Source organism: Nycticebus coucang, chromosome 5, assembly GCF_027406575.1.
Source record: "Nycticebus coucang isolate mNycCou1 chromosome 5, mNycCou1.pri, whole genome shotgun sequence".
In the NCBI taxonomy this organism is placed as follows: Eukaryota; Metazoa; Chordata; class Mammalia; order Primates; family Lorisidae; genus Nycticebus; species Nycticebus coucang.
Window position 1 is genome coordinate 64,120,802 of NC_069784.1, and position 26,189 is coordinate 64,146,990.

A 26,189-nucleotide genomic window follows, 5' to 3' on the forward strand; every position below is an offset into this window, starting at 1 on the left:
ACGAGGAAAGGGGCTTACATCACCACACTTAACCTTTCTTCTAAACCTGCTCACTTACAGCTCATGATGTGCCCTCAGAAAACTCCTCTGGTAACTCTCAGCTATGCTTTCAGTATCAGGAGAATAATTATCCTATTCTCAGTGAACAATAAAAAGGTGAATTAACAAAAAAAAAAAGCTGATGCTAATGATTAATAGATGTGAGCTGTCAGACTCACCCCATCTGCACTGTTCAGGGAAGTGTCACCTGCTGACACTAGACCCTTCACCTTCCAGTAACCACTTAAATTGTCCCCTCCTCAGATGCAAAGGGTGTACACAAGCTGCTGTGACAACAAAGACCCAACTTACAGGGACTGTGGGTGAGCTGTGTTAGCCAAGTCTCCCCTAAAGGGACTTTCAGAAAAAAATTTCATGTTCTGAACATGATCTTTTAATCGCTTTCCTTATTATTATAGTTCTTAAAGCACAGTAATTTATTAAAGTAAGTATTTAAAGTCTACTATCTTTGGTACAATTGTTTTTAATGTCTTAATCATTGTGTCCTCTCTGGGGTTTCATCAAGAGTGTGAGGGTTGAAGGTGAGACACACCTCATCTGTAATTACCAAGAAAAAAGGGTTGAGAGGCCCCCAAATCTATCTCAACAGACCTAAAGTGCCGGAGAACACTCCTGCTATTCATGAATAAAATATGGACAGGAAGCCTGAGGAGAAGTGCAATTTGAGTCTCACCTTAGCACACTATGTTTTCAAACTTAGCTTGATGTGGCAAAACTTACAAGGCACACGGTTTTAAAAGGAGATCAGAGGGCAGCACTTGTGGCTCAAAGGGGTAAGGCGCCAGCCCCATATGCCGGAGGTGGTGGGTTCAAACCCAGCGCTGGCCCAAAACTGCAAAATAATAATAATAATAATAAATAAAAATAAAAGAAATAAATAAAATGAGATCAGAGGTTCCTTTATTAGTCTTCTAGACCCAGGGAAATAAAAGTCTCATTTCACATCCACCTTAAGGCCACTTTTATAGCACAGCTCCTGACAAACTGCAACTTACCTGGTGGTGCTGGTGGGTCCTGCATCCCACCTCGGGCATCCCATCTGGTAGGGTAGACCTCTGAACCTCATGGAAAAAGCCCCAAGTCCCCACCAAGTGCAGGCACTAGACCAAGACCATTAGGAAGAAAATGGTCCCATAAAAATTGCACAGCAAAGCCTAAAACCTCCAAATCAAAGGCGGGGTAAAGGCAGGATAACCTGGAAGGGGGAGGAGGTTCATTAGAAAAAATGCTTTGCTCACGGTTCAAAGTGCACCATATCCATCTTTTCTCAGAATAAGTCTCTTTTTTCACATTCCATTTCTTAAGTTTGAGAGTAGGTAAATTTGAATTTTACCAAAAGTAAAACAGGATTGTAACGCAACATGTACCCCAGCCTTCTGTAGGGCACAGGAAGGGAAGTCACAACTCCCAGCCACCGCCCCTTCCAAATCCCCACTCCTGGGAACATATTTGTTGGCCTGACAATCTTCAGGGATAGTCTTTGCTGGAGCTGCTCACTGGGGAGCCCTGTTTGCCATTATAGAAAGCAAATATTCTGATAAAGATTGTGCAGCAATGCCTAAAACCCCCAAATCAAAGGCATGGTAACCTGGAAAAAAAGAGGCCAGAAGATAACAGCGGACGTGGGAGAAGCAGACCCCGGTCACAGCAGGCCCAGCTAGGGAGAGATCGGGTTTAGGTAGTGCTTGCCAGAAAAAGCATTAATACATTGCTCTTCTCCCACATAAATACACACACTCAACCCTTCATAGCAAGATTCCAGGCTGATCCCAAGAACTCACAGCAGGAGGATTTTACTACTGAGTCATCAAGAGCACCAATTACAGGCAGGTTTGCAGGGTAGCAGCAGAAAGGGAGCCTCAAAGTCTGGGCTCTGGGGAAGCCCTTTGTTCAGGGAATCCGACCCCCACAAGCAGGGCGTTAATTTCACTCAAAGTCCCCAAATCAAATTTTAAGAGTGCCCCTTTAAGGAACTACAGAATAAATAAACAGGTCCTGTGCTTTCCTTAGACTCTCCCAGTCCCCCAGAACAATATCAAACTACAGAACTTTCCCTCCAGATATGGCCCCTTTCTCCTTTTTTTTTTCAAAAGAGTATCCCACACAGACACTATTGTGTGTCTACAAGTTCAAATACCTTGCAAATACATTCCGATTCTACATCTCTCCCAGTAACCAAAGACTCTGGGAGGAACTAACAAATGCAATTTGAATAATAATGAAGCCAACGGGACAACTTAACCGCGGAAGGTAGCCCCAGAAGACTCCAGGAAAAGACTGAAAGCTTTTATCTACAAAATCGTGGGCCAGTGCTCAACTGTGGGACCAATTACCGGAAGTACACAGGTGCACACATCAGTTTAAGCAAATGCGGAATTAACACAAGTCCTCCCAGGAGAGAAGACGCAAAGAAACTGGGTGACTTGGAAAGCTGCTTTCATCTGCCAGGCACAAGGCACAGCTAACTTTATTCTGATTCACTGACGTAGTGCCTGCCAGATGTAGAACGCTGTGAAGTGTCCTCCAGAGAAAGGCTTCGTATACGGAATTTAAAATAAGTTCAGTGAAGTATCAATAAAAGTTCTTAAAAATCAACAGTCAAAAGGGTACTTTTATCCCTTGCACCATTTCTTCAGTGTGAAACATGAAAGAAGTTAGTTCCCTTCCTAGGGCGCACACAGCTTCACCAAGAATGTTATGTTTAAGAGCTATTCTACTGACCTTTTCAGCCACCTTAAAATAAGAATCTTTTGCTTGCTTTTGAGGAACACACAAAAAAGGCTGACAACAAAGGTCTGGAATGCTGCAAGTCTCTCAACTTCCTTAAGCTTTAAGAATAAAATGCAGTAGCCCCCACAGGCTGAACGACTGCTAAACCCCGTTTCTTGAACAGGAAAGAGTTTGTTTTAGTGGCAAAGGATTCCCCCGCCCCGCGCTCACTCCCCGGCAGGCACCCCCAGTCCAGGTGGTGACACGGAGCGCAGATTAGGTATCCTAACAACAATATTTGCCTAGATCCCGAGAAACCTACGGCCACTAGGCGACTCCCGTGTCCCCCGGGCGTGCATCCCCTCCCCCCGCTGCAGACCTGGGCAGCCCAAAGCGGTGCAAGACTGACACCCGCAGCTGCCGACGACCTGCCAGTCACGCGCTGCCGGCGGCCTTTTTTTAGCCTTGATATCTGACCCCGGCTTCAACAGCAGCGTTCAAGGCGAGGTCCCGAGGCGCGCCCACGTCCCCTTCCCTCTCCAAACCGAGAGCCTGCCAGGAGGTCCGGGGAAGAGCTGGGGCAGGCACCGGTTCTGCAAGGGGCCAGGAGAGCGCGTTCCTCCTTCCCTTCCGACCCCGGTCGCGCCTCTGCCACCAACACCGGGGTCCCCCATTTTGCAGCTCCAAGTCCCTCCTCTGGCGCCACCCCCATCCCTCAACTCTGCTCCCCTGGACGCCCCCCAGGTCGGCGGCCGGACCCGGCTGGGGGAGGGAAGGGGAGCACAGGGCGTGTGGGGCGGGACGCTCACCCCCCTCCTCCGTCCCGCTGTCCCGATCGGCGTCCGAAGAGTCTGGCCCGTCCCCGTAGTCCGCTAGCCCCACCAGCTCATCCTCCTCCTCCTCCTCCTCCTCCTCGTCTTGGTCCTCGTCCTGCGGCTGCGGCTTCCCCAGCACCTGGCTCATCGCACCAGCCAGCCGGCCGTCCCGGCAGCGATGGGGGTCCCGGGTGAGGGCCAAGCTCCTCGCCCGCCGCCTGCACCTACTTCGGAATCGATGTTTCGTCTGAAGCTCCGCGGCAGCTGGCGGAGGCGGGGGCCGTGTGTTCCCCGCGGCGGGAGGCGCCCAGGTCCGGGCCCGCGTTCCCGGCGCGTCCCCAGCCCCCCGCCCCGCCCGCCGGCGGAGGAGTCAGCCGGAGTGTGGCAGTTCCTCCCGGAGGAGGGAGAGAGACTGCGTGACCCGAGTCACCTGACGCACACTGTCACACACTCACACGCACACCCGCACGGGCGCGCGCGCGCTCGGAGCGCAGGGCCGGGGCCACACACATGCTGACGAAGCCAGCAGGGGGCTCCGAGCCCCTCCACGCGCCCGGACCAGCGCAGCGACACCCGCCGGTACGCGGAGCCCCCGGGACGTCGCGCCGTCACCCGCTGCGGCTGCGCGCCAGAGGCCTCACGCGCCGCTCTCCCATGTGGTCCCCGCACGGCCGAGGACTGGGGTGCTGCTCGCTCCGAGAACCCCCACCCCCCGCTCCCGGCGGCGCCGGACCTTGGGCGGCAGTCTGCTGCGCTCGGTCCTGGGCCCGCGTTCCTGTCCCCGTGGGGCTACCTCCCCGCGCTGTGGCGCCCAGGCCCCCGCCCCAAAGCTGCGAGCCGAGGACTCCCCGGGGATGCGGAGCAGCCGAGGGAGAGCACTCAGACAAACGGACAACGGAGGCGCAGTCTCCATAGCAATTGTCTTTTAGTGTCCCTTTATGGTTCAAGGTGCTTCCCACCCAGAGTATTTAAAAAGCAGGCCTACCCAGATGTAACCCGGGCTGGAGGTGCCATGTGACTCGTGGCCGCCTGGGCGAAATAATGTCCCTGCAGCCTTTTGGAAAAGGTCTTAAGTGTGTAACATGGCTAGATGGCCGCCTCTTCAAGGCTTATTGTTACATAGACTGCAATGCTACATAAATAAAGTTTCACGCTTTTCGTGGCGTGGGAGTGGGGGTGGGGGACAATTCTCAAGAAGAGCAGCCGTGTGAGGATGACTAAAACCTACAAGCTTTTCACCACTGGACACACTGTACCCAGCTTTTATGGGCAATGCAAAAAAATCACGTGGATGAACTTCCCTCTGTGAAGCACAGTAAGAAAAAACCGGCTGGCCGGCACAGGGATCCAGGTCCTACAGGTGCCAACAGCTCAGCAGGTGGTGTGGGAGGAGAAGAGGGGGAGGGAGTTCATGCTGGATAGAGACTCCTGGGTCCCAGTGCACTGCTTCTGCAGGGAACCTTTATCAAGCACACACTATATTCCAAGGGCTGGGCTAAGTAGAAGGTCCAAGGGTGTTCAGGGCAGAAGCACTGCCCTAGAGGAGGAGGAGTTGTTGTTACGTGGATTGCAGACATTTTGTAGGAAGGAGGTGGCTAGTTCTAATTGGAAAGGTCCTCTGCTTTTCCAGGTGAAGATGGTGTTATAATTTGGTATGACTCTATCAGTCAAGGCCCTGAGAATGAAGCAGAGGCCACTTGCAAAGATTTTAACTGAAAAGCCTTGAAGTGAAGGGGTAATTTACAGGGATATGGACAGCGTTTAGAGAATGAAAACAAGGATTAGCAATACTGGGAGATGTTACCAACTCTAAATTTATAGGAGTAAAGGAAGGGACATAGAATGCTGGAGAGGGGCCACAAAACAAGAGATGAAGTTGCCACTGCCAGAATTGCCTAACATTAGGGGGAGAGCAGTGGGAAGAAATGTCCTGACCTCTCTCCTCTCACCTTCCTCCCACAGCCCTGTGTCTTCCATTGTCCAAACACAACTTGAATCCAGAGAGCAAAGGATCCTGGAACCTAGACTGGGACAGAGTCTGGGCAGAGAAGGCAGAAAGGGCTAACATTACCAGCCCGAGCAGGCTCTAATCTCATGAGAGGCAAGTTATACAAACCTTTCTAAACCTGATTCTTCATCAATAGAACATCACCCTTTCTAAGAGTTATTAGGAAGAATAAATGGGAAAAAAAATTTTTTTTTCAGTTACTTAAAAAGTTCATTTCCTAGGAGTAATTTTCCTAGCCCATCATAAAAGGAAATCCCCAGGAAGAAGGCTGTCCCAGAGAATGAAGACTTCAGCTGTCTACCAGTTAGTCTACCAGCCTGGGGAAGCCTTTGAGCTGACCTGATTCAAACCTCAGAGAACTACTTATGAGACCCTAAAAGCCTGTCTAAGGTCAGCCCAGACTCAAACCCTTAGGACATCCCTAGGCTGGCTGCTAAGTATATATAGATGTCCCATGGACTAAAGGGATCAGGAGAGCACGACCCATAACCCAACACTCCCACAGTGCCTGTGACCCCAATGATTCTCTGACTTCGCCAAGAACAGAGATCTTAGAAGGAAACATTAGCAATAAGTAGAAACACACTTTAAGATACTTTGAGAATTGTACCATTCTTTTTTTTTTTTTTTTTGTAGAGACAGAGTCTCACTGTACCGCCCTCGGGTAGAGTGCCGTGGCGTCACACGGCTCACAGCAACCTCTAACTCTTGGACTTACGCGATTCTCTTGCCTCAATTGTACCATTCTTAACAATTAAAAGGGAAAAACCCACCCCCCCAAATCAGTAAAAGTCAAATCTTCTATTATGTTGTACCTCAAGCTGAACAAAAGAGTCATTTGCAGAGTCATTAGAAATGTATAGCATCTGTCATCTCAGAAATGTATAGCATGATAAAATTTGAACCAACTGGACAGGAAAGCACTTGAATACTTTCCTCCTTCTGCTGTAACCATTTCAAATAAGGGTTATGTTGAAGAATATCCCAGAAATAGAAGTCCTTGAATTTAAAAAATTAGCAAGGCAGAGTAACTCATGGTCCCAGCCTGTGGTCCCAGCTACTAGGGAGGCTGAGGTGGGAGGATCTTTTGAGCCCAGGAGTTCTAGGCTGCAGTGAGCTATGATAGCACCACTGCATTTCGGCCTGAGCAGTGCCCCATCTCTAAAAAATAAAATAAAGTAAAACAAAAAATTATGTGCATGCATTCATTCAGAATTTAAATAAAAATTGAAAAACACTGCAAGAACCCTGAAAGCCTTTATTAAACTCAATGTGAAATCTGTTCAGTGAATTGACTGCTTCCTTGGACCCTCTCTGGACTAGAGCTCAACCTTTATCTGTAGATATTGTCTCTGGCAGAACGTTCTAAAGAATATGAGAATTTGTCTCTGGGCTACCCATAATTTTTCGTTTTTTGTTTTTTGCAGTTTTTGGCTGGGGCTGGGTTTGAACCCGCCACATCAGGTATATGGGGCAGGTGCCCCACTCCTTTGAGCCACAAGTGCTGCCCAAGGGCTACCCATAGTTTTTGCTATTGTTTGTAACCATGGCACATTGGCTATACTTGACAGGTGCTTAGTGTTTGTGAGAAGGAAGGGAAATTGTTGTCTCTTCAATAAATAGTCCTGGGGGGTGGGGTGGTGCCTGTGGCTCAAGGAGTAGGGCGCTGGTCCCATATGCCGGAGGTGGCGGGTTCAAACCCAGCCCCGGCCAAAAACCACAAAATAAATAAATAAATAAATAGTCCTGGGAACACTGGCTGTCCATATGCAGAAATGAAACTAGACCCGATCTCTCACCATACACAAAAATCAAATAAAAATAGAATAAAAACTTAAATCTAAAACCTGAAACTGAAACTACTAAAATAAAACATTGGGGAAAGTCTCCAGCACATTGGTTTGGACAATGATTCCTTGAGTAATACCCCCAAAGCATAGGCAGCCAAAGTAAAAATGTCCAAATGGGATCAAATTAAAAAGCTCTGCATAGGGCGGCGCCTGTGGCTCAGTGACTAGGGCGCCGGCCCCATATGCCAAGGGTGGCAGGTTCAAACCCAGCCCCGGCCAAACTGCAACAAAAAAATAACCGGGCGTTGTGGCGGGCGCCTGTAGTCCCAGCTACTCGGGAGGCTGAGGCAGGAGAATCGCCTAAGCCCAGGAGTTGGAGGTGCTGTGAGCCGTGTAACGCCACGGCACTCTACCGAGGGCAATAAAGTGAAACTCTGTCTCTACAAAAAAAAAAAAAAAAAGCTCTGCATAACAAAGGAAGCAATCGACAAAGTGAGGAAACAACCCACAAAATGGAATAAAATGTTTGCAAAACTACCTATCTGACAAGGCATTAATAACTAGAAAGTGTAAGGAACGCCAACAACTCAATAGGAAAAAATCAAATAATCTGATTTTAAAATGAGCAAGCCATGTGAACAGACTTTTTTTTTTTTTTTAGACAGAGTCTCACTATGTCGCCCTCAATAGAGTGCACTGGCATCACAGCTCACAGCAACCTCAAACTCTTGGGCTCAAGTGATCCTCTTGCCTCAGTCCCCCAGTAGCTGGAACTTCAGGTGCCTGACACAACACCTGGCTATTTGTAGAGACAGTATCTTGCTCTCGCTCAGGCTGGGTTTCGAACTCATGACTTCAAGCAATCCACCCACCTTGGCCTCCCAGAGAGCTAGGATTACAGGCATGATCTACCGCACTCAACCCAATATACATGAATAGACATTTCTTAAAAGAAGACATACAGATGGACAACACGTGTGTGAAAAATTGCTCAACACCATTAGTCATCAAAGAAATACAAATCAAAAGTAGAATGAGGTATCATCTCACCTGCAATTAAAATGACTTTTATCCAAAAGACAGTCAGTAACAAATGCCAGAGAGGATGTGGAGAAAGGGGAATTCTCATACACTGTTGGTGGGAATGTGAATTAGTAAACCACTACGAAGAACAGTCTGGAAGTTTCCCAAAAACTAAAAATAGTCTTGCTCACACCTGTAATCCTAGGACTCTAGGAGGCTGAGGTGGAAGGATTGCTTGAGGCGAGGAGTTTGAGACCAGCCTGAGCAACAGTAAGACCCTGTCTCTGCTAAAAATAAAAAAAAATTAACTGAGCATGGTGGTACACATTTGTAGCCCCAGCTACATGGAGGCTGAGGCAGGAGAATTGCTTGAACCCAGGATTTGGGGGTTGCAGTGAGCTATGATAATACCACTGCACTATAGCCCAGGCAACAGAGTCAAAAAAAAAAAGAAAGAAAGACTAAACTAAAAATAGAACTATCATGTGGTCTAACAATCCCACTGCTAGGTATACATGCAAAAGAAAGGAAATCGGGGCTGGATGCAGTGGCTCACACCTGTAATCCTGGTACTCTGAGAGGCCAAGGAAAGTGGTTTGCTTGAGCTCAGGAATTTTGAGACAAGCCTGAGTAAGAGCAAGACTCTGTCTCTACTAAAAAAAAAAAAAAAAATAGCTGGGTATGGTGGCAGATGCATGTAGTCCCACTACTTGGGAGGCTGAGGCAAAAGGATCTCTTGAGCCCAAGCTTTTGAGATTGGCACTCAGGGCAACAGAGCGAGATTCTGTCTAAGAAAAAGAAAAAAGAAAGAAAGAGAAAGGAAGGGAAGAGAAGGGGAGGGGAGGGGAAAAAATAATTTTTGATATATTTCGATATATTGATAAATATATGAAAATGATATCTGTACTCTTATATTTATTATAGCATTATTATTAATAGCTAAGTTTTGGAATCAAACTTAATGTCCATTAGCAGATGAATGGATAAAGAAAATGTGGCATACCAGATCTGACAATTAAGTTCATGAACTTACTACCATGCTTTACATTAGCAACACTGTGCAAACAACTCAGTAAGGTTTCATAACCTTGGTATATCAGTGTCTCACTTTGTGTCAAAGTGTGGTGCTGTCTTGCTGAGTGATTCATTATTGTTGTATGTTTTTGTGTACCATCATAAGAATGTTGGAGCTTGAATTAGAGCAATGAACAAACATTCGTAAATTTCTTATTAAACTTGTCAAGAATGGAAGTGAAATCAGGGACATGTTAGTCCTAGTTTATGTGGATAATGCCATGAAGAAAATGGCAGTTTACAAGTGGATTAAACATTTTTACAAGCAGATTAAACATTTTTCTGATGGGAGAAGAGAGGTCAGGGTGGTTAATAATGAGAAGACTGATGAAAATATTGCAAAAATTTGTCCAATTGTATGTCAAAATCATTGGCAGATTATGAGAAGTGTAGCAGACCAACTAAACATCAATACAGAAACAGTTAAGAAAATCTTTTTTTTTTTTTTCAGTTTTTGGCCAGGGCTGGGTTTGAACCCACCACCTCCGGTATATGGGGCCAGCATCCCACTCCTTGAGCCACAGGCACCACCCACAGTTAAGAAAATCTTAACTGAAAATCTTGGCTAATAATTCATGGCTTTTACATCACAACAATGCACCAGTTCATATGGCACTGTCTTTAAGGGCATTTTTAGCCACTAAATAAATGTTTTTGAACAGCCTTGCTACTCACCCGATTTGGCCCCTAAAGCCTTTTTTCTTTACCCCAAAATAAAGGAAATATTGAAAAGAAAACATTGTGATGACATTCAGGACATCAAGGGTAATACAACAATAGCTCTGATGACCATTCCAGAAAAAGAGTTCAAAATTGCTTTGAAGTATGGACTAGGTGCTGGCATCAGTGCATAGCTTCTCAAGGGGAGGACTTCAAAGGTGATAGTGGTGATAGTCAACAATGAGGTGTGTGGCATTTTATTCTAGGATCAATTCGTGAATTTCATTGTCAGAATTTATACATATAAAACAGAATATTTGCCACAAAAATGAATGGAATCCTGTCATTTGCAATAACATGGATGGAACTGGAAAACATTATGTTAAGTGAAATAAGCCAGGCAAAGAAAGATAAATTTCATATGTGGGGGCTAAAAATTAAAACAATAAGCTCACAGAAATAGAGAGTTCAGTGATGATTACTAAAGGCTGGGAAGGGTAGTGGGGAGGGACAGATAAAGGGGGGATATTTAATGGGTGCAAAAATGTAGTTAGAATGAATAATATTTGATAGCACAACAAAGAGACTAGAGTCTACAATAAGTTTTGGTATACGTTAAAATAATTAACGAGAGAGTGGAATTGGACTGTTCCCAACATAAAGCAATGATGGGGCTAGGCATAGTGGTCCACACCTATAATCCTAGCACTCTGGGAGGCCAAGTTTGAAGTTGCAGTGAACTATGATCATGCCATTGCACTCTACCCAGGGGGACAGACTAAGACTGTCAAAAAAGGAAGTGAAGGCCGGGCACCGTGGCTCATGCCTGTAATCCTAGCACTCTGGGAGGCTGAGGCAGATGGATTGCCTGAGCTCACCAGTTCAAGACCAGCCTGAGCCAGAGCAAGACCTCGTCTCTAAAAATAGCCAGGCACCTGTAGTCCCAGCTACTTGGGAGGCTGAGGTAAAAGAATCACTTGAGCCCACGAATTTGAGGTTGCTGTGAGCTATGATGTCTGGACACTCTACCAAGGATGATAAAGTGAGACTCTGTCTCCAAAAAAAGAAAAAAACAAAAAAACAGGAAGTGAGAGATGGAGGCAACAAAGGAGGGAAGGAAGGCAGGTGCAGGCAGAGGCTCACACTTGCATTCCAAGCACTCTGGAAGGTCGAGGTGGGAGGATTGCTTGAACTCATGAGTTTGAGACCAGCCTGAGCAAGAGTGAGCCCCTGTATCTATGAAAAATAGAAAAAAAAAAAATTATGCAGGCCTGATGATGCACAACTGTAATCCTAGCTACTTGGAAGGCTGAGGCAGGAGGATCCCACCAGCCCAGGAATTGCGATTGCTGTGAGCTATGATAATGTCACTGCACTCTAGTTGGGGCAATAGAGCAAGACTGTGTCTCAAAAAAAAAAAAAAAAAAAAAGAAAGAAGTGAATACTTGAGGTGATGGACACCCTCATTTGATTTTTACACATTGTATGCCTATATCCAAACAGCATGTGTACCCCATAAATATATACAACTATTACATATCCAAATAATAAAAAATTTAAAAAAGAAGAAAACCTCTTACCATAATAAAATTGTTGATCATGACCATTCTTTTTATTAGGAACATAAATAACAAGTATTAAGTACCCTTTCTGGTTTTATATGGCTATATTATATGATATGCTAAGCTAAAGTATAAAATCCAAGTGTACTTTCCCTGAAAATTTGAATTTTAAGCCAGAAGTTTGTTTCCTTATTTCTTTGAATTATTTGTTGTTACCAATTAGATGTCTTAGGACAAGGAATGTGAGAGCTTTTAAAAGAGACCTGTAGACTGTAGGCAGAGTAATTGCAGTCCAGAATAGGGTGAACAATTACATACAGTTTGCACTCTGCATCTTAGAATTTTCTTTTTTTTTTGAGACAGAGTTTTACTATGTCGCCCTCAGTAGGGTGCTGTGAAATCACAGCTCACAGCAACCTCAAACTCTTGGACTTAAGCGATTCTCTTGCCTCAGCCTCCTGAGTACTGGGACTACAGGTGCTTGCCATAAGGCCCAGCTATTTTTAGAGAGGAGATCTCACTCTGGCTCAGGCTGGTCTCAAACCCGTGAGCTCAGGCAATCCACCCACCTCAGCCTCCCACAGTGCTGAGATTACAGGCGTGAGCCACCCAATGAAACCTTTTTAGAGAGGTCTTCTCTGATTACCCCATTTAAATCAGGCTCCTTCCCTCACCTCCACATACTCCTTCATTTCCCTCTGTTGATTTCCTTCAAAGTGTAGCCCTGAAAGTCCTATTATCTTCATTTTCTTTCTTTAAAAAATATTTGTTGACTATTAAAGGGATGAGATGCAAAACATAAACCTCTATAATGGCTATGAATTTAAAGGTGCAGGGCACATTTAAAGGTGGAGTGTTTCCCTCTGCAGAGGGAATGGGGAACTGTTAGGGAGGGAAAGGAATGAACTTTTCATCAGATGTTCTTTTGTGTTGTTTGCCTATTTTACCATATGCATATGTTTAAAATTCTAAATCATTATTTTAATAAAATCTCTTTCATGATGGACTGTGTCAATAAAAATGATTTAATCAATTTTTAATGATTTCACAAGGTCATGCCTACCACATTCACTAAATGTGGTGAACTGGAGGCTGTGAGCTGTTCTTTTCAGAAATTTGGTTGCTTTTCCTGGATTAGAAGGAGTCCAATAAGACTCTATAGAAGGTTCTTTCCTTTGTTTGCTTCAAGAGAGAATGTCTAGCTTTAATTACTAACTTAAGGGTGGCACCTGTGGCTCAGTGAGTAGGTCACCGGCCCCATATACCAAGGGTGGCAGATTCAAACCTGGCCCCAGCCAAACTGCAACAACAAAAAAAAAATAGCCGGGCGTTCTGGCAGGCGCCTGTAGTCCCAGCTACTCTGGAGGCAAGAGAATCGCCTAAGCCCAGGAACTGGAGGTTGCTGTGAGCTGTGTGATGCCACGGCATTCTACCAAGGGCGATAAAGTGAGACTCTGTCTCTACAAAAAAATAAAATAAATAAATAATAATAACTTAAAAAGAAGGCATGAAAATCTTTCAACATGTGAATCCCAGGAACCAGGCACAGTGCCATGGGATGCCTCAAAATATTCTAATATGTATTGGCTTGGTGCCCATAGCTCAGTGAGTAGGGAGCCGGCCACATACATCAAGTCTTGAGCCCAAGAGTTGGAGGTTGCTGTGAGCTGTGACATTATAGCACTCTACAGAGAGTGACAAAGTGAGACTCTGTCTCAAAAAAAAAAAAAGAGAGAGAGAGAGGTGTCATTGGAGTTGACCATGAGAAGGAGAGAGCAAAGTCAAAGTGAGGATGAACAGGGTTTCCCAAAAGATGTTTCAGCGCCAGGAGAAGAGACAGGGCTTGGCGTGGGAAGAACAACAAGGCCAGTGTGCTGAAAGCAGGCGACAGTAGGGCTGAGGGCTGGATAGGGAGCTTGGATTTCATTCTAAGTGCCATTGGAAGCACTGATGAGTTTTAAGAAGGGAAGTGAAATGTGTGGTTTATTTTCCTAAAAGCTCACTATGGTAGAGTGTCTCCAAAGATGAAACAACCATCCACCCATCTTGTGCTCAGTGTGCCTTTGCTATGCCTCCCATTCGTTTCCCCTCATTTGTTTGTTTGTTTTGTTTGTTCGTGACAGGGTCTCCCTCTTCACCCCAGCTACAGCTAAAGTGCTATGGCATCATTATAGCTTATTGCAGCCTCAAACTCCTGCCTCCCAAGTAGCTGGGACTCCAGGCGCACAACACCATGCCAGCTAGTTTTTCTACTTTTAGTGAAGACGGGGTCTCACTCTTGCTTAGGCTGGTCTCAAACTCCAGAGCTCCAAGGATCCACCCCCACCCCCACCCCCGGCCCCCCAGAGTGCTGGGATTACAATTACTTTGCCTGGCCAGATTCTCTTCCTCTTGAATTGGGGCGCCTGGTGCTCGCTTTAACCAATAGAATGTAGTAGAAGTGACAAGGACATTGTGGAACTTCTGAGATTGGGTTATAGGAGACCATGCTTCTTATTTTTTTACTTTCTTGGAGCCTTGAGCTCCAAGTAAAAAGAAGTCTGGGCTATCCAGGTAGAGAGTCCCTGTGGGTGAAGAGGCCCTGAGGATGCTGGAGCACAAGAGTCCCCAATATTCCAGTTGTCCTTGCTGAGGGGCCAGACACATGAGTGACAGTATCGAGTATCCCCAGCCCAGAGGTCCACCTCACACCACCTGGAACACAGCCTTGCTGTTTCAGTTGAACCCTGCTCAGCCAACCCAAAGAATCATAAACAAATAAAATGGCTGTCTTTTTTTTTTTTTTTGTAGAGACAGAGTCTCACTTTATGGCCCTCGGTAGAGTGCTGTGGCATCACACAGCTCACAGCAACCTCCAACTCCTGGGCTTAAGCAATTCTCTTGCCTCAGCCTCCCGAGTAGCTGGGACTACAGGCGCCTGCCACAACGCCCAGCTTTTTTTTGGTTGCAGTTCAGCCGGGGCCGGGTTTGAACCCGCCACCCTCGGTATATGGGGCTGGCGCCTTACCGACTGAGCCACAGGCGCCGCCCCTAAAATGGCTATTTTTTTAATCCATTAAGATTTGGAGTGGTTTGTTACACAGCACTGGATAACTGATTTATATATGCTGGCTGATATGGGGGGATTGGATTGTAGGGCACTCTCAGGTAGGAGAAAAACAACAATGGAAATGGAAAGATGTGGATAGATATGAGATAAATTTTGGAGGTAGAAAAGATAAAATTTATTGATAGGCTTGATGTGAGTGGTCAAGGAAAGGACTCCTCCCAGAATTTGGTTTGAACAACCAGATGTATGGTAATGCTGTTTATTAAAATAGGTCAGACCCAGATGGGATCAGAATTAGGGGCAGGAGGTGAATCAGTGGCCTATGTTTCTAACATTCTAGTTACTGTATGTTGCTACAGGTCCATCTCTCTTAATCCTGCAATTTTGGCCATTTTTATAAGGATGTCTGTCAAAATGTCTTGAAATAAATAATGAAGTTTTCCAACGGCAAGCCTTTGATGAACTAAAGATGACATTTGTAGTTATCCAAGAAAAGCCTCAAACTTGTGAGATGGAATTGCTGCATACGAACATTTATGGAAAATTAAATTAAAAAAAAAAACTTATAAAAATTAACTCCTGCATGCAGAGGCTGAGGCAGGAGGATCCCTTGAGTCCAAGAATTCAATCCAGGCCAGCCTGGGCAATATAGCAAGACCTTGTCTATAAAAATAAATAAATAAAATAAATATCTTTTATTTATATGGATTTTTAAGCACAAGCTTCTGACATAAATGGTGCCACTATGTGAGCACAGAAAGCTCTTGACAACGGAGTCAGCAGCACAGAAGTCCTATCCATGTCCCAAGTCTGCAGGTCGGTTCCAGCTTGGCAACTCTTACTTTGGCTGGGAGAGGTACTCCAACTTACATATTCAATAATGTTAGAAAGTAGGTTCTCTAAGACAAATAACCTTATTGAAAATTCACTAGAATGAAACCCAGGAACTGTCACTGACACATATTGTTTTATTTTATGTAACAGAAGTAACAGGTATTATCAGACAGATCCTTACCAGCCATTCCCAAATCCCGTCTTTGGGCTTGCTTCTCAAACTAGAGAAGGAAAAGGACAGATACTGAAACTCCAAGACTCTTTCACAGCTGGTCAATAACTTGTAAGGGGCAATCCTGCTGGGGAACTTCTAGGAAAAAAATTTGATTCCTGATAAAAGAGACTGATGAATCACAGGAGTCCTGATGCCACCTCTCCCTCTTTGAACACATTTGTAAAGAACATGGTCCTTGGCAGTGGGGGAGGCATCTTGCAACCAAGAGGTAACATGCCTATGATACAAAATCCCATCACAGGAATAGCAGAATAAACAGAGAAAAGACGTGGATGGCCCTGTGGAGTCGAGGCACTCAAACAGGGGCATGCCAACATTTGAAACCCTCCCACCCAACAAGAAGCCATAACTTTGTCAAGGATAGAAACAGCACAGATTTCAAACCGAGCTGAAGATGATGACATCAATTCCATGAGAGCATTTACTGTTTTTTTATTTGTAGAGACAGAGTCTCACTTTATCACCCTCGGTAGAGTGCCGTGGCCTCACACAGCTCACAGCAACCTCCAACTCCTGGGCTTAAGCAATTCTCTTGCCTCAGCCTCCCGAGTAGCTGGGACTACAGGTGCCCGCCACAACGCCCGGCTATTTTTTGGTTGCAGTTCAGCCGGGGCCGGGTTTGTACCCGCCACCCTCCGTATATGGGGCCGGCGCCTTACGGACTGAGCCACAGGCACCGCCCAGAGCATTTACTGTTTTACCGTTATCATCACTACTGTTCTCAGGGCGTGGACTGCCTTTACCCTCAACACATGTGCTCTGGCACGACTGATTCTGTGTCCTTAAGTTTCATGCCTGACCCATCAACTTCTTCCTCTTTACTCTCCTCTTACACAGTCGAGTCTGTATGTTTCTTTGAGACAACTTCACCTTAAACTCCAAATTTCTCAGCAGCTCCTAGCTATGGTTGTTGAGATGAATCCTTGATCTTAGCTTCCCCCCAAATTATGAAGACATTTGAAGTTGGGCTTTTGTAGACATCTGGTTTTCGTGATGACCAAGAGGATTTTCTTAGATTTCAGGATTGTGCCTCTAGTAACCCCCATAACCTGTTGAAGACCCAGTCTGGACACAGTCTTCTGTGCCATCTTTTCACTTCAACTTTGTTTTCCTTTACTGACAGGTTCTTCTCCATTGCAGATGCTGCTGCCAGTGGGCCTACTGTGTGGTTATGTGGCTATGGATGTGGGATCTGGCTCATCACTGTTAGATTCTGTTCCAGACCTGCATGGGGAACATGGAGCCAAGATGGCCACAGAAAGAGCCCAAACTTCTTGTTTTTATGAGAAAATTAGAGCCTATTCCTCAAGGCCAGTGCTTCCTTACCTCGTGCAGACATAGAGCACATAGAAAACAGTATTATCTGGGTGGTGTCCGGGGCTCAGTGAGTAGGGTGCTGGTGCCGGCCACATACACCAAGGCTGCTGGGTTCAAGCCCAGCCCAGGCCTGCTAGACAACAATGACAACTGCAACAACAACAAAAAATAGCCAGGCATTTTGGTGAGTGCCTGTAGTCCCAGCTACTTGGGAGGCTGAGGCAAGAGAATTGCTTAAGCCCAAGAGTTGGAGGTTGCTGTGAGCTGTGACACAACAGCACTCTACCCAGGGTGACAGCTGGAGGCTCTGTCTCAAAAAAATAAAAGAAGAGGAAGAAGAAGGAAGCAGTATTATTTGTAGGATGCACTGATGCAAATGGACAGACTACTCATCTCAGGTCCTCCCGGCTGTCCCACAGGCTGAAGGGATCATAACTTTGCCATTCCTGTAACCCATTTATGGTGCATAAATGATGGTATTCCAGATGGGAAGTTCAGTTTAGGTTATGAAGGTGGGGCATTCTAAAATTTGCAGCAAAACATGTCCTGACATAATAAATACATTTTCTGAGTGGAGAGAGAGATGGATGGGGGATGAAACTTGATCATACACCTGGTGGTGGTGCTCAGAAGTCATGTCACATTCAGATGTTTCTGGATGTTGCAGGAGACAACTGCTGCTCTACAGAAAAGGACCTTATTTCTGCTTCTCTCTGCACACCTTCATTCTTCTTTCTCTGTGGCAAAAATGGCTTCCTGTGCCTTTCCTGGAAGCCAGGAGATGGCTGCCCCACCCTCCCAGTCCCAGTGAGAGTGCGCCTAGGTTCTGGACCAGGCTACCTGGGTTTAAATCCTAGTTCCACCACTAACTAGTGCTTGGATCTGGACCAAGTTACTTAACCTCTCTGTCTGTACCTCAATATCCTCATCTCTGATGATAATGTTATATATCTCAATGGAGTTGTGGGGAGGATTAAATCTATCAAAGTAAACAAAATAATTTAAGACAGTAAGTACTATGTAAGTGTTAGCTGTTATTATCATTCATTTTCAAGCAAGAAAATCTGATTACTTGAGTTTGGGCTAAGGTCACCCCACTCCTGGCCTAATGTCCTAACCATTCTCTACATGTTACCATGTACCACTCTGAGTATTTATTTCAGTCAAAATTTAATATTTGATTGAAGATGGTGTTCACCACTAGGCTCCAGTACTATCTGCTTTTGCTCACCATTTTATCCACAGTAGTCAGATCTCTATGAAATACAGTTCTAGGGTACACCACTTAACACTGTATCATATGAGCTACATGGTAGCTTGGCAGTGGTCAAGACCCAATAAATACGTGTAGGTGACTGAATTAATGATCCCGTGCACTGTGGTAGAGGGCAGCTGTATGTTCACAGAGGCCCACCCTTAGGGATAGGGAGGAAGTTCTTAACAAAGAAGGGTAAGCTGAACAGACACCTTGAGATACAGCCGTTGTTGCCAGTCACAGAGAAAACAAAGTCACACAAATGTCAGGCAGACATCACTGGTGGCATAACCAATACCCCCTTTACCCTTAATTTAGTAACTCCAAGTGTTGTCAGCTATCAGTATATTCAGGGAAGGAACTCCAGACCCAGAAGTTGAATCATGATTGGTCTATGCTAGGTATACTGATCAACCCCCTACTTTTGTGATCCAGTTGTGACCAATGACATCTAAGAGAAATACAAGGGGCATCTGAGAAGAATCTGCTCCTCATTTGAAATAAATGCAGTGAAAAGGCAGGCATTCTTTTCCATCTAGACGTCAAAACAAAGGCAAAACTACAAACTGAGGGTGGTACAATAGATTGGTAGAATGTGCTCAAAACCAGATACTTTTTATCTTGTAAGTGGTTACATGTTTTTAGTGTTTAAGCCACAATCAAGCACACTCTTTGCTTCAGCCAAACACATTGTAACTGATAAGCATGGTCCCTTTACCTTAGGAGCTAAAAGTAAGTGAAGGAGACAGATTAGAAAATCAGTGGGGTGAACTCAGGAACAGAGAGGGATGCCACTTAACGCCTCTCTGCTTACATATGTGCCGTGGATCCTTGACTGCATAATGCAAGGTCTGACAATTAAGTTCATGCTCTTGCCAGTGTGCACTTACGTTGGTAGCACTGTACAAACAACTCAGTAAGGTTTCATAACCTTGGTATATCAGTATCTCATGAATGTGTTTGTGTTGATGTGTGGAGGTGTCTTGCTGAGTGGCGTTCATCATTGTTGGTTATTGTTGTTGCATGTTTTTGTGTGCCATCATAAGAAGGTTGGAGCTTGAATTACAGCAACGAATAAATATTCATAAATTTCTTATTAAACTTGGCAAGTATGGATGTGAAATCAGGGACATGTTAATCCAAGTTTATGGGGATAAATGGATTAACATTTTTCTGAGGGGAGAGAAAGGGTACTGAGGAAGAGAGGTCAGGGTAGGCAGTAATGAGTAGAACTGACAAAAACATTGCACAACTCTCTCAAATTGTGAGAGAGGCTCACATAGGCTGACTGTGAGCAGCATGGCAGACCAAGTAAACATTGATGGATAATCAGAAAAAAAAAATTTTTTTTTTTGAGACAATCTCACTCTGTTGCCCAGGCTAGAGTGCTCTGGCCCCAGCCTAATTCACAGCAACCTGAAACTCCTGGGCTCAAGTGATCCTCCTGCCTTAGCCTGCTGAATAGCTGGGACAACAGGTGCTGACTACTACATAATTTTTCTATTCCTAGTAGAGATGGGGTCTTGCTTTGCTCAGGCTGGTCTCAAACTCCAAACCTCAACTGATCCTCCTGCCTTGGCCTCCCAGAGTGCTATGATTACAAACACGAACCACCACACCTGGCTCAGTTAGGAAAATCTTAAATGAAAATCTTGGCCTGAAAAAGGTGTGTGCAAAAATGGTCCCAAAGGAGCTCACCAATGAAGAAAAGCAAAGGAGAGTCGAAGTTTGCCAAGATCTTTTGGAAAGGCAAGATAGTATCTTGGGCAGTGTTGTCACAGTGATGAAACATGGGTGCACCAATGCAACCCTGAAACAAAGTGTCCAAGTGCACAGTGGAAGTCAGCCAGTTCTCCACGACCACAAAATCCCATCAGTCCAAATCAAGAGTCAAAACAATGTTGCTAACCTCTTTTGATACCAGAGGGATTGTTCATTATGAATTTGTACCAAGTTTACTATTTGGAAGTGATCAAAAGGCTGCATGAAAAAGTTAGATGAGGACTGGTATGGTGGCTCACACCTATAATCCCAGCACTCTGGGAGGCCGAGGAGAGAGGATCTTTTGAGCTCAGGAGTTTGAGACCAGCATGAGCAAGAGTGAGACCCTCCCCCCTCCATCTCTCTTTGAAAAAAAAAAAAAAAAGCCACATAAAACCGAGCAAAAAAATGAACAATTAACAAAAAAGGAAATAAAAATGGTTCTTAAACATTAAAGATGTTCAGTTGTGGTGATAATTAAGGACTTACAACTATTATGATAAATTATTCCACACCCACAAAGAAAACAAGTGCTGGCAAAGATGTGGAGCAAGGGGAACGTTCCTGTGCTGCTGATGGAAATGAAAATTGGTACAACCAGTTTTAATGTTACATAATAAACTTAAATATACACATACTTTAAGACCCAAGAATTCCACTTCTAGCTATCTATATCCTATACACATGGATCAGGAGAAACATTTACAAATATTGATAGTAACATTGCAATAGCAGCAATTGGGACCAATCCAACATCCGAAGCTGGAATGGATAATTAAATCGTGGCACATTCCTGTAACAAAATATTGGATCTCAGGGTAACTGAACAGGTGAATCTCAGAAACACAGTGCTGAGCAAAAAGTAGAGTTGTGCTGGGTGATTCCATTTATAGAAAGTTAAAAAAACAAACAGGCAAACATGAACCACCTAGTGTTCAGGGATACATGTATTTGTGATAAGAGAATTATTAGTACAAAATTCAGGATGGTGATTTCTTGTGGAGGACTAGGATGTGATCCTAGAGAGGCAGACAGAAGGCTTCTTACTTGAGTGGAAGCTTTACAAAGGCAGTCTTAGGGCACCTGCTGGGAAAGAAGGCAGAAGAAACTAACAACACCAGAGATAGCTAGTACAGTCAGCTCATTAAAGAAATGTTGCTGGAAACAGGAGCAGATCACATTAGCACAAAGCAGTGAAAATGATCATTTGCAGAGCAGATTTCTTTCTCATGAGGCAAAGGGAGGCAGGGTTTGGGTGGATATATGAGCCGGCAGTGATTGGGCAGGCTGGGAGCCTTCTCACTCAGAGGGAGGTTTAGTTGTCTCCCTGCACTCATTGCTAAAGACTGTGCCCACTTAGAGATGAACCACTGCCTGACTCACTTTCATGAGGCTTCCTGCCAGGAATTCCCATTAATCAAAGTCTGGGGACAAATGCAGCCCAGTCAGCTCCCAGGGGCACTCACATGTCCTGCAGGCTGGCTTGGACTTCTGTTTCTTTCAGTATGATCGCTCTGACTGCTCTCACATACAGTTTAACCCCTTATCTCATTCTGACTTTCTGTTGATATTTTGGAGTCCTCTGTATTTGGGAAGTTTACTCAAGGGACTAGCTAGGAAAACTCATTAATCTGGAAAAGTGTAAAGGAGAAATGACCATGTTGGAAGGGCATGTGCATGTCCCTTGATTGGGTGGGGATTCTCCTGGAGCTCAGTGGTGACCTGCCTGGAGAGATATCTGCAGCTACTAATGCACTCAAGAGGAAACGTGTTCTAACACCTCCAAGACAGATGCGAACTGGACGAGGGCAAAGGATCCTCAGAAGAGAGGTTTCACACCCTGGAAATAAGGTAGCAACTGTAGTTATGAGTTTGGGGAAGTTCCCAAAGCAGATAGGGAAACTCCCTAGGGTGGAAAGAGGTTCCCAGGATTTCTCCTACCTACTGTTCCCCGAAGGAGAAAGAGAAATGTGGACAGGAAAAGGAGAAGATCACTATGTGTCTTTTCCCCTGAAGACAGGCCAATTTCAGAGGGAATAAGAAGTTAGATTCAGGACAATTTTGTTCCAGACAAAGGTGATACCAAACGCCATTGTAGAATTCCACCGGCCTCCTCCCCCATCTCGCTGCGTTTGGAGATCGAATACCTGTCTATGTGTCTTCAGAGGGTTGAATGAGGTCCATCCATACATTGATCCTACCGTTATTTATTTATTTATATATTTTTGAGACAGTCTCACTTTGTCGCCCCTGTACAGTGCTGTCACATCATAGCTCACAACCACCTCAAACTCTTGGGCTCAAGCAATCCTTTTTTTTTTTGAGACAAATTCTCATTTTGTCGCCCTCGGTAGAATGCTGTGGTGTCACAGCTCACAGCAACCTCCAACTCCTGGGCTTAGGTGATTCTCTTGCCTCCGCCTCCGGAGTAGCTGGGACCACAGGCGCCCGCCACAACGCCCAGCTGTTTTTAGAGACGGGGTCTCGCTCTGGCTCAGGCTGGTCTGGAACTACCCGCCTCGGCCTCCCAAATTATGGGATTACAGGCGTGAGCCGCCATAATTTATTAATGGCTTACCAGGTTCAGGGAGCTCTTCGAGGTACTGAAGAAGTAGCTGTGAAGGAAACCTGCCAAAACCAACGGAGAAAATGGTGTGTTAAGTATGATAAATGCACTTCGCGGGTTAGGGTCGTTCAATGCTATATGCTTACAAGACGCGCTGTTGGGAATAAAGCCTGCTTTCCCTCTTCGGCTACCCTAATGAATCTGAATCATTCACAGTTGTTCAGCTTCCCCCCAAGTGACCCCAATAAAGTGAACTATTAAAGTATACACTTGGACACCGGTGTATACTTTGGCTTGGAGGTTTCTCCTCCCTATTCTCCCTTCCCTCTAATAAACCTGGTAACCGTGCGCGGAGACCGCGTCCCACCAGAGGCCCCTCCTCCCACTCGCTGGGCGGCGAGTCCAGACCCGAGCCCGCAGCAGAGCGCGACAGCCCCAGGACCCCGGCCCGCGGCTCGCGCGGCCCACGCCGTGCCCCGGCCCACCGGGGGGGGACGCTGCGGTCCCAGGTTAGCAGCCGCGCGGGGCGGGGCGGGGCGGGGCGGGGCCGGGCGCGCCACAGGTGCCCGCGGGCCCCAGCGCAGCCTAGCGGGCGGCGGCTGCAGGCGCTGGGCGGTGCAGAGGCCCAGGGACCGCCGGAGACAGCGGGAGCGCGTTCCCCCTAGTCTCCGGTCGCCAGCACCGGTACTTGCGGCGCGGCCGGCCGGCGCGGGAAAGAAAGGTACCGTGAAACCCTCCTCGAACGGAGGTCCGGCGCCCCCCAACTCCCGGGTGGACCATGGTGAGCATGGGGGCCCTGCTTCCCCGGCGCCCCTAGATCGCCGACTGCTGGGGGAGGAGACCAGAAAGCTCACGGGCCCCTGTCCCGCGGGCTCCGGGAAGCCGGGCGGGAGGGGCGCCCTGGGTGCTCTCCCTTTCCGCTGCGCCTCAGTTGCCCCTCTAGAATTTAGAACTTTCAGTGGGGGAAGGGGAGAGAACTTTCTCCTCTTCGCTTGTCCCCGTCCTTCTCGGCGGAGTTTGAAGAAAGTGGTGGTGGTGGCGGGGGGCGGTCACCGGCAGCCTGCGGCGGAAAGGGGGAGGTCCGCCCTCTCCTGGCGCGCACCGCTGTCCCCGCGGTTCCCGCGGTTCCTGCCTCTGAGGTCAGCAAACGGGCGCGCGCCGGAGGGGGATTCCCCCACCCCGCGGTCCCCGCCTGGGAGGATAGCAAAGGGGCGCGCTCCGGAGCGGGATTCCCCTACCCCGCGGTCCCCGCCTGGGAGGTCAGCAAAGGGGCGCGCTCCGGAGGGGGATTCTCCCACCCCACGGTCCCCGCCTGGGAGGACAGCAAGGGGGCACGCTCCGGAGGGGGATTCTCCCACCGCGCGGACCCCACCTGGGAGGACAGCAAGGGGGCGTGCTGCGGAGGGGGATTCTCCCACCCCTCGGTCCCGGGCTCTGAGAATGTTAGGGAGCGAGCGCTTCGTCCGACTGGAGTTCAGACGTCCGCTTACCCACATTAATCTCGGGGATTCAAGTGCGGCGTTTCCGGTCGATTTGGGGGATGGAAGGGGAAGTGGAGCACTATTTGTGACCCAAGCGGGACTTGATTTTGTAAAACTGGTCCAGGATGTTTTCCCTGAGGATAGTAAGATGGTTTACGCGGTAGTAAAAGAATCCCCATTTAGGCCTGAGATTTGAGTTCTGAAGCCGCCACTTGTTAAGTGTGTGTGGCTTTGGAAAACCCACTTCTTTATACCTCAGTTTTTAGCACTGTAAACTTAGGGTATTATATTACACCTAATCTTATAGGATGGTGGAAATTCAGTGAAACGATGCAAGTAAGACGCCTGGCATGGTGCTTCTGTGTATTTAGGCATCCTTTTTGTGATCCGGTTGGATGGTGACGGTCGTTTGTGCTGAGGTGGTATCTGTTAGGCCAGTGTGAGCCGAAAGAACCTGGGCAGTGAAGACAGGGTGGTCCCCTGGTGTAATGACTGAGCTGCCGGGGGTCTCTCATCCTTAAAACAGCAACAGCGAACCTGTTCGTCGTGTACGTACAGGTGTGTCTAGACTTTCGCATCTAAAACTTCCTTCTTCGTCCCTAGCGTGTGCTTAGCATATGGTAACAAAGATTTCTTTTTTGAAATTTTGAATGCAAAGTAAAATTGGAAGAGTTTTCTGCTCTCTGTGGCATAAGGGGGGAGGGGAGAACCTTGGGGAGGTTAGAAGAGGGACAAAGAGGAATTAAAGAGACAAGAAAAGAACTAATCGCAGTGTTGGGAGATAGAAACCAGGGCACCAAAAATCAACCTTAGCTTCCCACATAAACCCATCAGCCTCTCCAAAGGCTGCGGAGAAGCCTGTGCTTCACGTGGAAGCAGATTGCCTGCTGACCCAGCCTGCTGAGGGACAGGGCACACCGGAAACTCTCAAGGCCTTCCCTCCTACGTGGAGATTCTCGGCCCACCACCGTGAAGTTTATCATACCTTCAGACAAGTATCAAACTTAAAGGTACAATTTAAAGAATAACATCATAGGCCGGGCGGGGTGGCTCACACCTGTAATCCTAGCACCCTGGGAGACTTGAGGCCAGGGGAGTGTTGGAGACCCACGTGAGCAAAAGTGAGACCCCTATCTCTAAAAAATAGCTGGGTGGTGTGGCGGGCACCTGTAGTCACAGCTACTGGGGAGGCTGAGTCAAGGGGATTGCTTGAGCCCAAGAGTTTAAGGTTGCTGTGAGCTGTGATGTCACAGCACTCTACAGAGGGTGACATAGTGAGATTCAGTCTCAAAAAACAAACAAACAAAAGAAATGATGACAACAAAACACACCAGCTGAGGAACCAGAACCTCCCTGGCTCTCTGAGGCCCTGAGCAACCCTCTCCAGGGCCGTCTACTCTCTTCCTGCAACCTCCAGGCACCATTACCCTGGATTTTATGTTAACTCTCTCCTTCCTGACACGAGAAACTCTGAGGAAGGGAAATTTTATTTTATTTTTTTTTATTTTATTTTTTTTTTGTAGAGACAGAGTCTCACTTTATGGCCCTCAGTAGAGTGCCGTGGCCTCACACAGCTCACAGCAACCTCCAACTCCTGGGCTTAAGCGATTCTCTTGCCTCAGCCTCCCAAGCAGCTGGGACTACAGGTGCCCGCCACAACACCCAGCCATTTTTTGGTTGCAGTTCGGCGGGGGCCGGGCTTGAACCCGTCACCCTCGGTATATGGGGCCGGCGCCTTACCGACTGAGCCACAGGCGCCGCCCAGGAAGGGAAATTTTAAAGCAAGCATTTCCACAAGAATCTGGAGCAGTCTTTCTTTTCCTCCTCTTTTTTTTTTCTAAATGACATGTTGAAATTAAAAGCAGGATTTTGAGGGTAAGAAATAACCCACAAAAAAGCTGAAAAGTCTCAACATGCTAGGATCTCCCATTCTCTTTACAGTTTCTCTCCTGTCTGCCTGGTACAAACTCCAGCAACGTGTTTTGTCTGT

The 26,189-nt window shown here is 46.6% G+C and overlaps 2 protein-coding genes across 3 annotated transcripts in view; one reads left to right on the forward strand and one right to left on the reverse strand.

Annotated features, from left to right (window-relative positions):
* The window catches only part of RRAGD (Ras related GTP binding D), a 40,364-nt gene extending 36,192 nt beyond the window's left edge, over nucleotides 1–4,172 (reverse strand). The window contains exon 1 of the mRNA XM_053592262.1: nucleotides 3,579–4,172. Within this exon, the coding sequence (XP_053448237.1) occupies nucleotides 3,579–3,732 (154 nt within the window). The 5' untranslated portion in view covers nucleotides 3,733–4,172. The remainder of the gene's footprint in view (nucleotides 1–3,578) is intronic.
* A 19,161-nt stretch (nucleotides 4,173–23,333) lies between these two features.
* The window catches only part of ANKRD6 (ankyrin repeat domain 6), a 234,471-nt gene continuing 231,615 nt past the window's right edge, over nucleotides 23,334–26,189 (forward strand). The window contains exon 1 of one of the 2 annotated variants that reach the window (XM_053591002.1): nucleotides 23,334–23,439. The gene's annotated coding sequence lies outside the window, so the exon portion shown is untranslated. Of the gene's footprint in view, nucleotides 23,500–26,189 lie in introns of both variants that reach the window. The other variant, XM_053591001.1, reaches the window with a different exon arrangement.